A 13,859-nucleotide genomic window follows, 5' to 3' on the forward strand; every position below is an offset into this window, starting at 1 on the left:
GACCTAGGTGGCACTTGGCTATTTTGAAATCTCAGCTTAGGCACATGGAGCAGGTGCACATATTGGCTGAAAATCTTAACAATGCCATAAAATGTAAAAGTATATAAACTTTTTATAAAACAATGTAAGCATAAAAAGCCAGACTACAACCTGCAAGTGATAAACGTCTCAGTTTTGCACAAAAGGAGAAAGTCCATTCTAAAACTGTATGCATGCAGACTGGTGTTTATCCATTTACAGGGAGGACTGCTGTAGGTTATGTAAGCATGACACCGTAATAGTTATTTATTATCTTTCCCCCCATATAGCAAACTCCAAATAACCCATAGCAAGGGTTCTGTGACTTGGTGGACATATCAGCTTAAAATGTCTTCAAATCCTATTACTTTGGATGACTTTGAGCAATATGCGAAGCGTTTTATGAAAAAATCAGTGTATGATTATTACCGATCAGGGGCCGAAAATCAACAAACCCTAGCCGACAATGTAGCAGCATTTTCAAGGTGAGGCACAGAATGCAATGATTTACTCTGCTTTTCTTATTTTAAAAATAATCTTGATCGCCTTGTTCTACATTACCCTACTGTACTTGTCACATATACTGGTTGTAGCTTGGGAACCGTGAATAAAGTTGCAATTATCTCAATGGAATCCTTTATGGGAAACACAGCATTTACGGGAATGCCGACCCCTGAAGGCACCCATCCTACCTGCTATTATGTTATTGCCATAGGTTTACAATTATGTGTTGAATATGTATTTTCATTTTTTTTAGTTATTATGGTAATCATGAAATGAAATAAATATTGTTTTACTTTTTTGCTGCTATACTTTTTATATGTAGCTTCACCAAATTAGTGACCACAGATTTTGCCTCATTGCTCCCAGTACGGCCGGTTCACACATCCTCATTTCTCGGTTCGTGTATGAACCACATTTTCTAAACCAACCAGAGGTTTCCTATCTGTCTCTTAGGTCACGTTCACACGTTCAGTATTTGGTCAGTATTTCACATCAGTAGTTGCAAGCCAAATCCTGGAATGGGAACAATCAGAGAAAAAGTATAAGGGCTCTTACTTGCGAGAGACTCGCACGATTCTCACGTGAGTCTCTCCTGCATGAAAACCCGGCACTGCCGCCGGCACTCAGACAGGAGCGTGCGGCTGCATAGAAATACATGTAGCTGCACACTCCGGGCCCAGTGCCGGCGGCAGTGCCAGGTTTTCATGAGAGAGACTCACGTGAGAATCGTGCGAGTCTCTCGCAAGTGAGTATGAACCCTAATAGACACACGTCACCACTTCAGGATTTCTCATCCGCTCCTGGTTTTGCCTTACAAATACTGATGTAAAATACTGACCAAATATTGAATGTGTGAACGTGGCCTAAGGCTGTTAGTTCAGATCAAGAGAGCTACTGTCGGTCTGGAAACGGATTCATACATGGACTATGAAATGCAGACATGTGAAGCGGAACTTAGGCTACATTTACACACATTTACATATTTGTGTGACATGTCCAAGAAAAAAAATGGAACGGCATGTGGACTCATAGAGATTCATGGACCCATACTCACATCTGTGACAAAACATAGAGTAGCGTTTGACATCCATGAGATTTAGAGAAGTTCCTATTTAGGATCTGCGTTTCTGGATTAGATTCTTTCATTCAAGTCTATGGGGATCGGTGAAATACCGACGCAAATTGGAAGCCTTCCAAAAAGCTGGATGAGAAAAAAAAAGATTGTAAAGCGGATGCCACAAGGAGGTGATTCAGATGAGAAAAAAAACAGCCAATTTCTGACGGATACTAAAATTGTCACGGATGTGTAACTGTAGCCTTAGATTTATAGATACGACACCTTTTTAGTGGCTAACAAAAAATATTAAAAAGCAAGCGTATGGGACATCTTGAATCTTCATCAGTCATCAGTTGTCTCGAAAGCTTGCAGTATAAAGGGGTAGTCCAGGTTTAGCAACAAAGTCTGCAGCACTCTATGTTGTCTAGCAGTTGCACCGCTGGCCCTGGAGAATTCTCATAAAGTAATTGGAAGAATATTTAGAATTGAGAGTCCTCAGTGGTTGATACCTTTTAATGGCTAACATGAGAAGATGGTAACAAATTGCAAGCTTTCGAGACTACTCAGGTCTCTTCATCAGCTCAGTGACTCTCAATTCTAAATATTCTTCTATCTACTGGCTAACACGGTACAAAGATATATATCTTTCCTGTATCATAAAGTAACTGCACACTTTCATGAGAGAGCTGGAAATCCCTTTATTATAATTTTAGCCCTCAATTATTTTTAAGCAATATTTTTTAAACGCACTTTTGCTTTTTACTTATTTAGTTATAGCAGGATTTTTGTTTATTTTGCTTTTTGTAGGTTTTGTCAATGTTTTTGGGCCAAAGTGAACATTCTTTTATATGCTGCATGTACACCAACTTTAACTAAGCTCAATTTTTGTGTGTATTATCCAACAAGACCATGGGGAATAGGGCATGACTTTTTTGGGCTCAAGTGCAAAATCGGTAACATGGCCCACCAAGCAACACTTTTTAGACACCGTAATGACTCTTCATACAGTGCAGAGAAGCCTTTCACACTATACTCTTCTGTTTGTACCATTGGGTGGAACATGGGCATACTGTCCATAGCGGCAGTCCACCTGGCTGCTATGAAGCCTGTAAGTTGTAGGGGCCCGATGCAGCTTGGCACCAGGCCCCCTCCTCCTGTTATCACAATTTCAGCAATATAGGCATCCCCAGGACACAGATACTGTTGAATAGAAAAGTGGATCACAGGGCCAAAGCTCTTTGACTCATCATTCAGCCTGCACCTGTCAGTCTTGAGTGGGCCATTATACTGAGTGAGGGCTGGTGGAGGCCAATTTACTGAGTGGGGAGGCTGGTGGAGGCTATTATACTGAGTGAAGGGCTGGTGGTAGTAATTGCACTGAGTGGTGGGTTATGGGGGACTGTGATGGCCCACATACTGAGTTGAGACTGTGGAGGCTCCAATTCTGAGTGGGGGGTTCTCATGTTGAGTGATGAGCTGTTGGGGTTCTCTTTCTGTGTTGGGGGGTGTGATTGTCCTCTAACTGTGTCACGGGTTGAGGGGGGCCTTTGTTGAATGGTAGGCTGAGGAGGCCATCATACTGAGTGGGTAGTTGAAGGAGTTATTATATAGTGTGAGGGTTTGTGGGGGCCATTGTTCTGTGAGGGGCTGTAGGGACCATGATACTGTATGAGGGGCCATGGGGGGCCGTCATACTGTGGGACGGACTGTGGGGGTATCATAATAAAAGGGGATCTGTAGGGTTCCCATACTAAGTGTATGGTTGTGGGGGCCCTCATTCTTTGTTGGGGTACTCTTACTGAGTAAGTGGTTGCAGGGCCTTCATACTGAGTGTGACATCGGCGGCCGTGCCCGCCGATGCCCCTTCAGCGGCGGCACCTGCCGCAGCATCTCCTCACCTGCACGCTCCTGTCCACGCGCACGCCCGCTCTGCCTTCCGCCCTGCTGCGGGCACTCACGCCGGCCTTAGGTCGCAGGCGCGTGTCCTCTCGCTCTCTTCCTCTGGTGGGGGGCGTCGCTGAGGGGCGGGGCTGCAGGACGTACTTCCTGGCTCCAGGATATTTCAGGCGTCCTCCCTATGAGGAGGGCGTCTGGTGATCGTGTGATAATCCTGCACCTTTCTGGCCGCTACAGTTCCACTGTAGTCCTCACTTCACGTATTTTCCTTGACACCCGTCTGCTCCACTTCTGTCCCTGTTCCTGTACTGTCCTCCTTTCCTGCCTGCCCCGCTCTGTCTGTGCATTTCCCCAGCGTCTTCCCTGTCTGTCGGCTGTGTTAGACCCTCTCCGCCTGTCTCTCTGTACCCTTCCCTGCTGCTCCTATTGTTCCTCCTTCCGCCCAGGAACCCCTGCTCTAGTTCCTTAGTTCCGTCTGTCTCCCATAGCTTTGCTGTCCTTCGAGCCGTCCCTCTTGGTTCCGGCTGTCGCGCCTCTGTCCCCTGTGGTCCTGCCCCAAATGATCCCTGTATAGGGGTCGGTCTTCACCTGGCGTGCTGGCCCCAGGGGCTCCAGATCCGCGATCCAGAGGGTCCACTCTCGGACGTAGCCTGCTCCTAATCGTCACACTGAGTAGGGGGCTGCAAGGGGATCCTTGCTGAGTTGGAGGATGTGGGGACCCTCATACTGAGTAGGAAGCTGAGGGTGCCCTCATACTGATTAGGGACCATACTTTGTTGGAGGCAATATGGAGTCATCAACAGGGACATAATTACTATGTATTTGTTACAATACATGTCCATATATGTCTATCTATCTATATATACATATATATTGCCTTGAAAAAGTATTCATGCCCCGTATACTTTTCTACATTTTTCCTCATTAGGCACACAAACTTAAATGTTTTTTTTATTTGGATTTTATGTAACATACCAACACAAAGTAGTTGTGAAGTGTGGTTTTCTAAATATTTAAAAAATATACATCTGAAAGTGATGACGTGCATTTATATTCAGTCCCGTTCTAGTCTGATACCCCTAAAATCATGAGTGACCAACTGCCTCCAGAAGTCGCATAATTAGTCAATTGATTCCACCTATGTGTAATTTATTCTCATTATAACTACAGCTGTTCTTTGAAGGCCTCAGAAGTTTGTTTGAGAACATTAAGGATCAAACAGCATAATTAAAACCAAGGAACACACCAGACAGGTCAAGGATATAGTTAAGGAGATGAGTAAAGCAGGGTTAGGTCATAAAAAAATAGTCCAAGTTCTAAAAATCTCAAGGTGTACTATTCAAAACATCATCCAAAAATGGAGTGTGACTACTGAGATTTGCCCTAAACTAACATCCTAAGCAAGGAGAGCATTAATTAGCGAAGCAGGTGGGAGAATCTGTCCAAAAGACTCTGTCATGACTAACATCCAAAGATTCTGTCATGCAAGAGAATAAAATCCTATGTACATATGACCCTCAGATCAAATTCTGCTGCGAGCCTGATTCGAGTGTCATTTTAATGTGATTCTCTTGCATGCGAGAATGAGATAGCAGGTGTGGAGAAGACTGAGAACTTAATTTCTCAATTTTCTCCATTCTGTGAGTTGGCGTGTGTCGGTCTGCACTCGGATGACGCATAGACTTGTATGGGTGCATGCGATCCGATTCTTGGATGTACTAGCAGCAAGCTGCGACTGTTTTATCATACCGAATAACCATGAGCAAATGATTGCTGATCAGCACTTCTGCATGGTATAACATTGGGCCAAGTGCAATCCTATAGAACAATGCCGTGAAATGAGAGCTGCATCAGGTGTTTGTAAAGACGCATGGCTCTGCTCTACTCTCATCTACTGCTTATAATGACAGTAGATACAGGCAGTGAGATCAATGAGAAGAGCAGGGTTATGTGTCATCATTACAAGTCTCTCACAGAGAAAGTCAGGTCTGACATTCTCTAGGGGCATGTTCTTTTTTTCCCTTGGCATGGCACCTCATTCTTATGATTGGTTAATATCATGCGGGGGGGGGAAAGGAAACACCCACAGAGGAGAAACTCTGCTATTGTCTCAGTGATCTTAACAAAAATTAGAATATTAACTTTGCAAGCTAATATCTCTGTAATGGAGCTAAGAAATCAAGAAATAAAATATATGCTTTATGTAGCTCTACCATCAATATTTCATGGTGTGGTGGTGAAGAATTCTCATTAGAAAGATGTCTGTCTTCGGACATAGACCTGTCTGTGATGGCAATGTTTGCAGCTCAATGTTTATGCATAGAAAAGAAAGAATGGGTTTTGTCAATGTAGAAATAAAAGTCAGACTTTACAAAGGGTTACTGCTTAGTATGGAATTTAGTACCACTACAAAGAAGCCCTTGTCTGTAGTGAATATGTGGTTAAGCTACAATGTAAAAACATCATAAAAATGATACTAAAATAGACGTCTCTATTTCTTCAGCACATAAAATCTGAAGAAGATAACAATTAGCTGTAAATGTACTGTAAACACATTGTAAATAGCAATTAAATAACTGTATCTTGATTAAGTGCAAACTGAGTATACATTAATCTAAAATATGACTGCTTAAATATTGTAGGTTTTGTAGAAAGTTTGAAAATCCTGAAGAATTTGCGTAAATGCATTTAGATAAATGAAGATCATGCTATAAAATGAATAACACTTCAGTCAATATTCATTTTAATTTGTTTACTGATAATAAAACTCTTTTGTGATTATGTGGCAGTAAATTTTTGTGTGTGATTAAACAATTTGCAACATTTAGATTTTTACAAGGAGAGAGAGAGAGAGAGAATTTGTATGTGCCAGAATGGAAACTGCGGCTGCGCATCTGCAAAAACAATTGACATGCTGCGGAAAATAAGACGCAGGAAATAATTTTCCGCAGCATGTGCACAGCGGATTTGGTTTTCCATAAGTTTACATGGTACTGTAAACCGCATGGAAAACTGCTGTGGATCCGCAGGGCCAAATCCGCAACGTGTGCACATACCCTAATGGTGAATCTCATCCGATTTACCAAAGAAACTTGTACATGCTTTGATTTCTTTCTTTCACGTGCAGATTCAGTCAGTAAAAAAATTGTTCATCTGCCCTGACCCATTGAATAACATTGGCTGTTTTTTTCATATACAGCACTCAGACAGAAAATGCGGTCATGTGAATGAGTCCAAAGACTAAGGCGCTCTGACAGATTCTTGGATAATCTCATTCTGCAATGTGCAAAGAAACAAACAGCCTCAAAGCCAAATACATTTTTTTGCTGCATTTTTGCTGAAGACTAATTGTAGAAATAATTTTTAGACCAAAACACAAGCATTTAGGTGAAATAAAACTGCCACCAAAAGTGTCCATATTTTTTAACCCACCGACAAAACGCCCCCAATTTCTGTAGCACTTTACAATCATGGAAAGAGATAGTAAAGAAAATGCCAGAATGTTAAAATAAGTAAACATTTACTTTGAAACGAGAGTGTAGAAAAGAGCACCATTTATAGGAAATATGGAGAGACGCAAACCTGATATATGTAATTGTTCCTTGGAATGGGCAGAATTCGCACGGCCAGGGTAGCAGTAAAGATCGGGATGACACCTCTTCTGTACAAATATGGATAAAACAGTGCGACGTGGAAGCAATTTGGTGTTTGCTGTAAAACTGGATTGGATTCAGTTCTGCTTCTTGTCATTAGCACGTTGATTAAAGAATTGGCACAAATAGCTGCCATGAAAAATGATCCCTTTAGGATTTGCCTTGAAACGTTGCTTAATTTAAAAAAAAAAATGTGAAAACCAAATCCTAAACATGTGTCTAAAGCTCGATTTCAATCTCATTGTTGTCAGATGGAGGTTGTATCCTCGTGTTCTGAGAGATGTTTCTGGTGTCGATCTCTCGACAAGCATCCTAGGACAGAAAGTGAGCATGCCGATATGTGTAGGAGCAACCGCAATGCAGAGAATGGCGCACCCTGACGGAGAAACGGCAACTGTGCGAGGTAAACCCGCTCTTATAACGCTAGACTGTGCTCCTCCATAGAGAGGTGTCCTGTAAAAAATGTACACCAACCCAGATAGGTTTTTTAAACATAGGAGCTGCGGCCATTAAGCTTTATGTCCATTGAGAGCTTCCTCAGAACTGAAACCTTGGGCTGACACTACAGGAGGCAATTTCAGTCTATCATGGTTACCAAAATGGTGGTAACAATTAATGATTTACTATTAATAAATTAAGCCCAATGGGGTAGATTTACTAATCCTGTGCAATATTAGACAGTGCAAACTTAGATTTGACAGTCATAAAATTTAACAAATTTATAGCAGTGGCCCATTCTGGATGGTAACTTTTCTGCATATGTGGCGCCCCTGAGGCTCAGTCGCCACAGAGGTACTGCACCTTCTCCTATGGTGAGGTGCCCCACCATCCAGATAAGTTGGAGGCTCCTGACCACACTCCAACACTCGCACCCCACATTACAGAGTAGTTCAGCAAAGCCACATTGCGGCTCCTTGCTTAGAGAGTAGCAGAGCACCTTTGGTGGTTCCTTGCTTGGAACACTAAATGTGCTGGGAGGTGGGTGGAGTTGAGAATATATAAAAGAGCAGGGAGGTTTAGAATTACAGGTCAGTCAGACAGAGAGTCTGAGGAAGGAAGCCACTCGGAGAGGAGTGGGGATCCCTGGAAGAGGGATGGAGGAAGGAGTGCTGCAGCTGCCTCAGTGATCTGAGCCAGCTGACACGGGAAAGGAAAGAAGGAGAAAGACAATGAACTGCAACCTGAACTTCCATAGGAAAGAAAGACAAGTACGGAACGTAGGAGTAAAAGGGAACACAGAGGACGTGGGTTAGGAGAGAACCCTGCCTAGAAGTTCTAAGCGCAAGACCGGGGCCTAGTCCCCGAGGTTGTATGGACACTAATGGTTCTGCAGCAGACACTGGTGGAGTAGTGGGTTGTAAATGCACTACTCCTATCTAAGACTTGGGGGCACAACAGCAACTTGGATAGTGAGCCGGGACTCAGGAGTAGAGAGCCCCCGAAGCAGGCTACAGCTGTCTGCCGTACAAGTAGAGTTCTTGGGGACATCTGTCAGGAGGCACTCCAGTGTAACTCAGTACTAGGAGTACTTCACACTTAAAGGCGCTATAGAGGAGACGTTCAGAAAGGCACATGTTGGCGGAGTGTTGGAAGGGAGCATTCCATCTTGCCTGGAGGTTGACTGAGTCTCTGACCCGGAGGACACGGCACAGAGGCAGGCACTTGTGTGTACTACAGACTGTGAGTAAAGCTTTGGAACTACAAGCCCTGGTGTCCGCCATTCATTCTCGCGCCAATGCACCCAGTACCGCTACATCTGGGTACCAGCTTCTACACTGCTTGTGCCTCTCCTCTAATTTTACATCTACACTGCCCTGGGGCTACAGCTTCACCTGTGGGGAGCTTCACCATCTTGGCTGCAACACACCACCAGCCCCAGAGGATCTGCATGCAGCGTCGGCCTAACACCTTACTTGCCGAACACCACAGGTGGCGTCACGAACTATTTAATCTAACTACATTCCAACGTTAAATTTCCCCCATTAATTGGGCGCCCAGGGCCACGGACCGGGTTACCGCTGCTGTGACACATCCCACTGATACCGGCCAGGTACCGAGTACCCCACGGTCCTGGGAGGGCGACTCACATCCTTAAAATGATTGTTCACTACTGGGACAACCCCTTCTTGAACTAAATGTTTGCCCCAATTAAATTAAAAAAACCTTATACTTACCTCCCATGCCGGTGCCATTCCATCACTTGCTCTACCCAGGCCCTCGTTCGGTGTTATGACATCTGACCCTGGCACTCAATCGGCGCAGGCGTCACTGTCCCCGCCTACTTACAGATTCAACATGAAGAGGAAGTCAGAGATCAGCTGCAGCCTGGACTGCCTCTTCATGTTCAATCTGTACATTGGCGGTGACAGTGACGCCAGCGCTGATTGAGTGCCAGGGTCACATGTCACAACAGTGCACAAGGGCCCAGGGAGAGCGAGCGCCGAAACCGCAGGAACGGCGCCGGCACAGGAGAGGAGTATAGGCTTTATTATTTTACCGGGACCAAACATTTAGTTCAAGAAGGAGTTGTCCTAGTAGTGGGCAACCCCTATACGCTATCTTCACACGTTCCGTTTTAACAGCAGTTTTTGCTACATTTTTTTATACAGATTAAAAGCTGTGTTTTACAGTACTAGCAAAAGCTACGAGATTTCAGAAATCTCTTGCTTTTTTCATGACCTAATTGAAAGACTGCTGTTTTTTTAAAAAAAATTTGCAACTTGTCAATTTTGTCAGTGTTTTTGCAGAAATTTTCACTGATGTCAGTTTTTTGGTAAAAAAAAAAAACCATTCAGTAGGATGTGAAACCCATTTATTTTTGTGATTTTCCCAAATATAAACCATAATGTTATAATTTCTTGACCATGGCTGTTAGTACTTTTTATTGTAATGTAATTTGCACTTAGGCTATGTGCCCGTGTTAGCGTTTTTAAATGCTCAGAAAACCGGACTCCTTCCCAGAAACCGCGCGTTTTATGTCCGCGCGTTTTTTGCGTGATTTTTGCACAAAAAACGTGCGTTTTTTCCGCGCGGTTTCTGGAAAGCTTGGAAACATCTAAAAACGCGGACCTATGTGGAAAATAATGAGCATGCTGCGTTTTTAGCCGCTAAGCATTTTCTGAGCGGAAAAAAAAGCATGCATTGGCACAAAAAGCCAGAAATGCATTAAATTTAATGGAAAGCTTCTTTTAAGCATTTCTGAAGCGTCTGATCCGGCACAAACACTTCAAAAACACTTAAAAAAACACAACGTGGGCACACAGCCTTAATCTTTTTATTTAAGAAATATTTTGTTTCTCCCCACTTCAAGCAGTTAAATTAAATTAGTGATTATTAAATTAATGATTTATGTTAAATGTAGACAATGTCCCACCTAATAAACATAAAAAAATTTCCCCTAAATAATTTGATCAAATTGCTCGTTTTTGCACAAATGTTTTATGTTTTTGCATACGTCCTGCATTGGTGATCTAACACCTTGTATTGTATATGCTTACAGGGTGGAAGTACACATATTTTTTTCAAATGATGTTCTAATTTGCACCAAAATTGAGAGTTTTATGGGTAACATTCACATATTACCCATATTTCCATGTTATACATTGGCTCGTTTCACAATTTAGCTTGCAGGTCAGCTGGAACAGGAATGATGTTGAGCTCTTGGGCCACCTCCTCCATTGAAGAAGTTGCTGAAGCTGCGCCCGACTGTCTGCGATGGATGCAGCTGTACATCTACAAAGATCGCAACCTAACAAAGTCACTGGTTCAAAGGGCTGAACAACATGGATATAAAGCAATCTTTCTAACTGTGGACACGCCTTATCTGGGGAGGAGACTTGATGACGTGCGGAATAAGTTCCAACTACCTCCTCATCTCAGGTAATATTCCCATGTAACCAGGCTTGGACAGGAGAACAGGAGAATCCTCCAGTGGACCCCTGTGCAAGACTGGGCCACCACTCTCTTATATGAACAGTACTTGGCACAATATACTTGAATCACTATATATAGACTAAGGCAGCATCTTATTAATTTAACAGTCTACCTGGTTTATTGTTATATACATTTGGGAATTAGGGTATAGTCTGATTTGCATGTAGCTGAAAAGTGAGCCCCTAGAATTGGTTAGTGGTGGGCCCGTGGCAGCCCGGTCCGACACTGCTTGTAACTATTACTGATTGTGTAGGATTAGAAAAAAAAGTCAGTTTTCTTCCAAACATACCATCACACGTTACAGGCTGTGCATGGAATTGCGGCTCAAACCTCTCAGTTAAAGTAGTAGTTAAAGGGAACCTGTCAAACGATTCATTCCAAATGAATCAAAGCCTAGATGCACGATTGCAGCCAGGCATATTTTTCTCTAATATGCTCTGGTATTTCAGAGACAACATAGTGTAAGAAGCCGGTCGAGGACCATAGGGAGAGACATGTCTAGTTCACACATGGGTGAGACCTGTCAATCAACTACAGCAATGCAGGGGGGTGGCGTCACACTAGTAATATCAATCCCTCTGGCATTCTGGATCCTTGTCCGGTTCTATATAATATGATTTCTTTGAAACACTGTAGTGTTTCAAGGAAAAACATAAATTATTATTATTATTTATTATTATAGCGCTGTTTATTCCATGGCGCTTTACATGTGAGGAGGGGTATACATAACAAAAACAAGTACAGTAATCTTAAACAATACAAGTCATGACTGGTACAGGAGGAGAGAGGACCCTGCCCGCAAGGGCTCACAATCTACCAGGAATGGGTGAGGATAGAGTAGGTGAGAGTAGAGCTGGTCGTGGAGCGGTTTGGTGGATCGGTGGTTACTGCAGGATGAAGGCTTGTTGGAAGAGGTAGGTCTTCAGGTTCTTTTTGAAGGCTTCCATGGTAGGCGAGAGTCTGATATGTCGTAGTAGAGAGTTCCAGAGTAGGGGGGATGCGCGGGAGAAATCTTGTATCTGATTGTGGGAAGAGTAGATAAATAGCTGTGGTTGTTCAGCCTGGCTTAGGTTCATGCTGTGCGTAGTTTGTTACAGGTTCCCTTTAAACTCTGGTCAATATATTTCTTTTACTTAAAGAGCAATTGTCATTTAGATTTTTATGAAATAAAAAACAGGCTCTAACTATTGTAACTACTTTTGTAATATAATAAGCTACCTGATTCTGCCTATTTCATGCTTTATGCTGCTCCCCAATTGCTGCCCCTGTCTTTTTTCAGTCTAGTAGATGATGGTTGTTCTGTCCTATTTGTACTCAGCTCAATCGAGGCTGAATATTAATATTTGATAGGGGAAGGGCCCTCTGCGATGCACCAGCTCCACACAGCTATGACAAGCATTGTGGCCCATATTCATCAAGACCGGTGTTGTTCATGCCAGACTTGATGAGTGGGCGTGCTGGAGTCAGAGGCTAATTAGTGAATCAGGCAAGTCTTAAAAGTGGTGTGTGCCTCCGCCTCCTGTATCAGCACAGCTTCTATCCTGCACTAATTTCCCCTTCATATGTGTCCCTCCTTTTCCATTGCCTAATTCCTTCACTCTTAAGATCTATGTACAACCTTCTCACCTCCATGCTGCTATTTCCAACATTAAGTGAAGAAAGGGGGAGAGAAAAGAGAGCTGTCAGGAGTAGGAGCTATGATGATTTTGTATATTTTTGCACAACATTGAGTTAGATACATTCAGCAGCAGCAAAATAGCAGTATTTAGAAAATTGCTTAATTTTGCAGTTAGAAAGCAAATGAACAATATTAGTGCAAAGGCCGTAAGCATTTACACAGTCAAGACAGACACACATTAAGGCTAAGTTCACACGTAGCGGAACTCTCGCGGAAATTACCGTGAGAATTCCGGAATTCCATTCCGCGGGAAAATCGCATTTTAAATTCCCGTGATTTTCCCGCGGAAAAACTAGCATTTTGCAAGTGTATTTAGCTTGCAAAATGCTAACGTTTTCCAAGCGATCTGTAGCATCGCTTGGAGAACTGACTGACAGGTTGGTCACACTCGTCAAACATAGTGTTTGACAAGTGTGACCAACTTTTTACTACTGAGGCCGCCTATGCAGCATCAGTAGTAAAAGATAAAATGTAAAAAAAAAAAAAAAAAATGGTGTTATTCTTACCTTCCGACGTCCCGCGCAGCCGTTCCCAGTAATCCTTTGCGAAAATCATAGAATCATAGAATCGTAGAGTTGGAAGGGACCTCCTGGGCCATCTGGTCCAACCCCCTGCTCAAAGCAGGATTCGCTAAATCATCCCAGTCAGATGTCTGTCCAGCCTCTGTTTGAAGACTTCCATTGAAGGAGAACTCACCACTTCTCGTGGCAGCCTGTTCCACTCATTGATCACTCTAACTGTCAAAAAGTTTTTTCTAATATCTAATCTGTGTCTCCTCCCATTCAGTTTCATCCCATTGCTTCTAGTCTTTCCTTGTGCAAATGAGAATAAAGTTGATCCTTCTACAATGTGACAGCCCTTTAGATATTTGTAGACAGCAATTAAGTCTCCTCTCAGTCTTCTCTTTTGCAAACTAAACATTCCCAAATCCTGCAACCTTTCCTCATAAGACAGGGTTTGCAGACCGGTCACCATTCTGGTCGCTCTTTTCTGAACTTGCTCCAGTTTGTTGATGTCTTTTTTAAAATGTGGTGCCCAAAACTGGACACAATATTCCAGATGAGGTCTGACCAAAGAGGAGTAGAGGGAAATAATGACTTCACGTGATCTAGACTGTATG

At 43.0% G+C, this 13,859-nt stretch overlaps 1 protein-coding gene across 2 annotated transcripts in view; it reads left to right on the forward strand.

The window, feature by feature from the left end:
- The first annotated feature begins 252 nt into the window (after positions 1–252).
- HAO1 (hydroxyacid oxidase 1) overlaps positions 253–13,859 on the forward strand; it is a 79,304-nt gene continuing 65,697 nt past the window's right edge. For both annotated transcript variants that reach the window (XM_073553868.1, XM_073553867.1), the window contains exons 1-3: positions 253–503; positions 7,380–7,531; positions 10,752–11,007. In XM_073553868.1, the coding sequence (XP_073409969.1) occupies positions 367–503; positions 7,380–7,531; positions 10,752–11,007 (545 nt within the window). In that variant the 5' untranslated portion in view covers positions 253–366. The remainder of the gene's footprint in view (positions 504–7,379; positions 7,532–10,751; positions 11,008–13,859) is intronic.

Source organism: Dendrobates tinctorius, unplaced genomic scaffold (assembly GCF_039654945.1).
Source record: "Dendrobates tinctorius isolate UK_male_01 unplaced genomic scaffold, ASM3965494v1 ptg000203l, whole genome shotgun sequence".
Classification (NCBI taxonomy): Eukaryota; Metazoa; Chordata; class Amphibia; order Anura; family Dendrobatidae; genus Dendrobates; species Dendrobates tinctorius.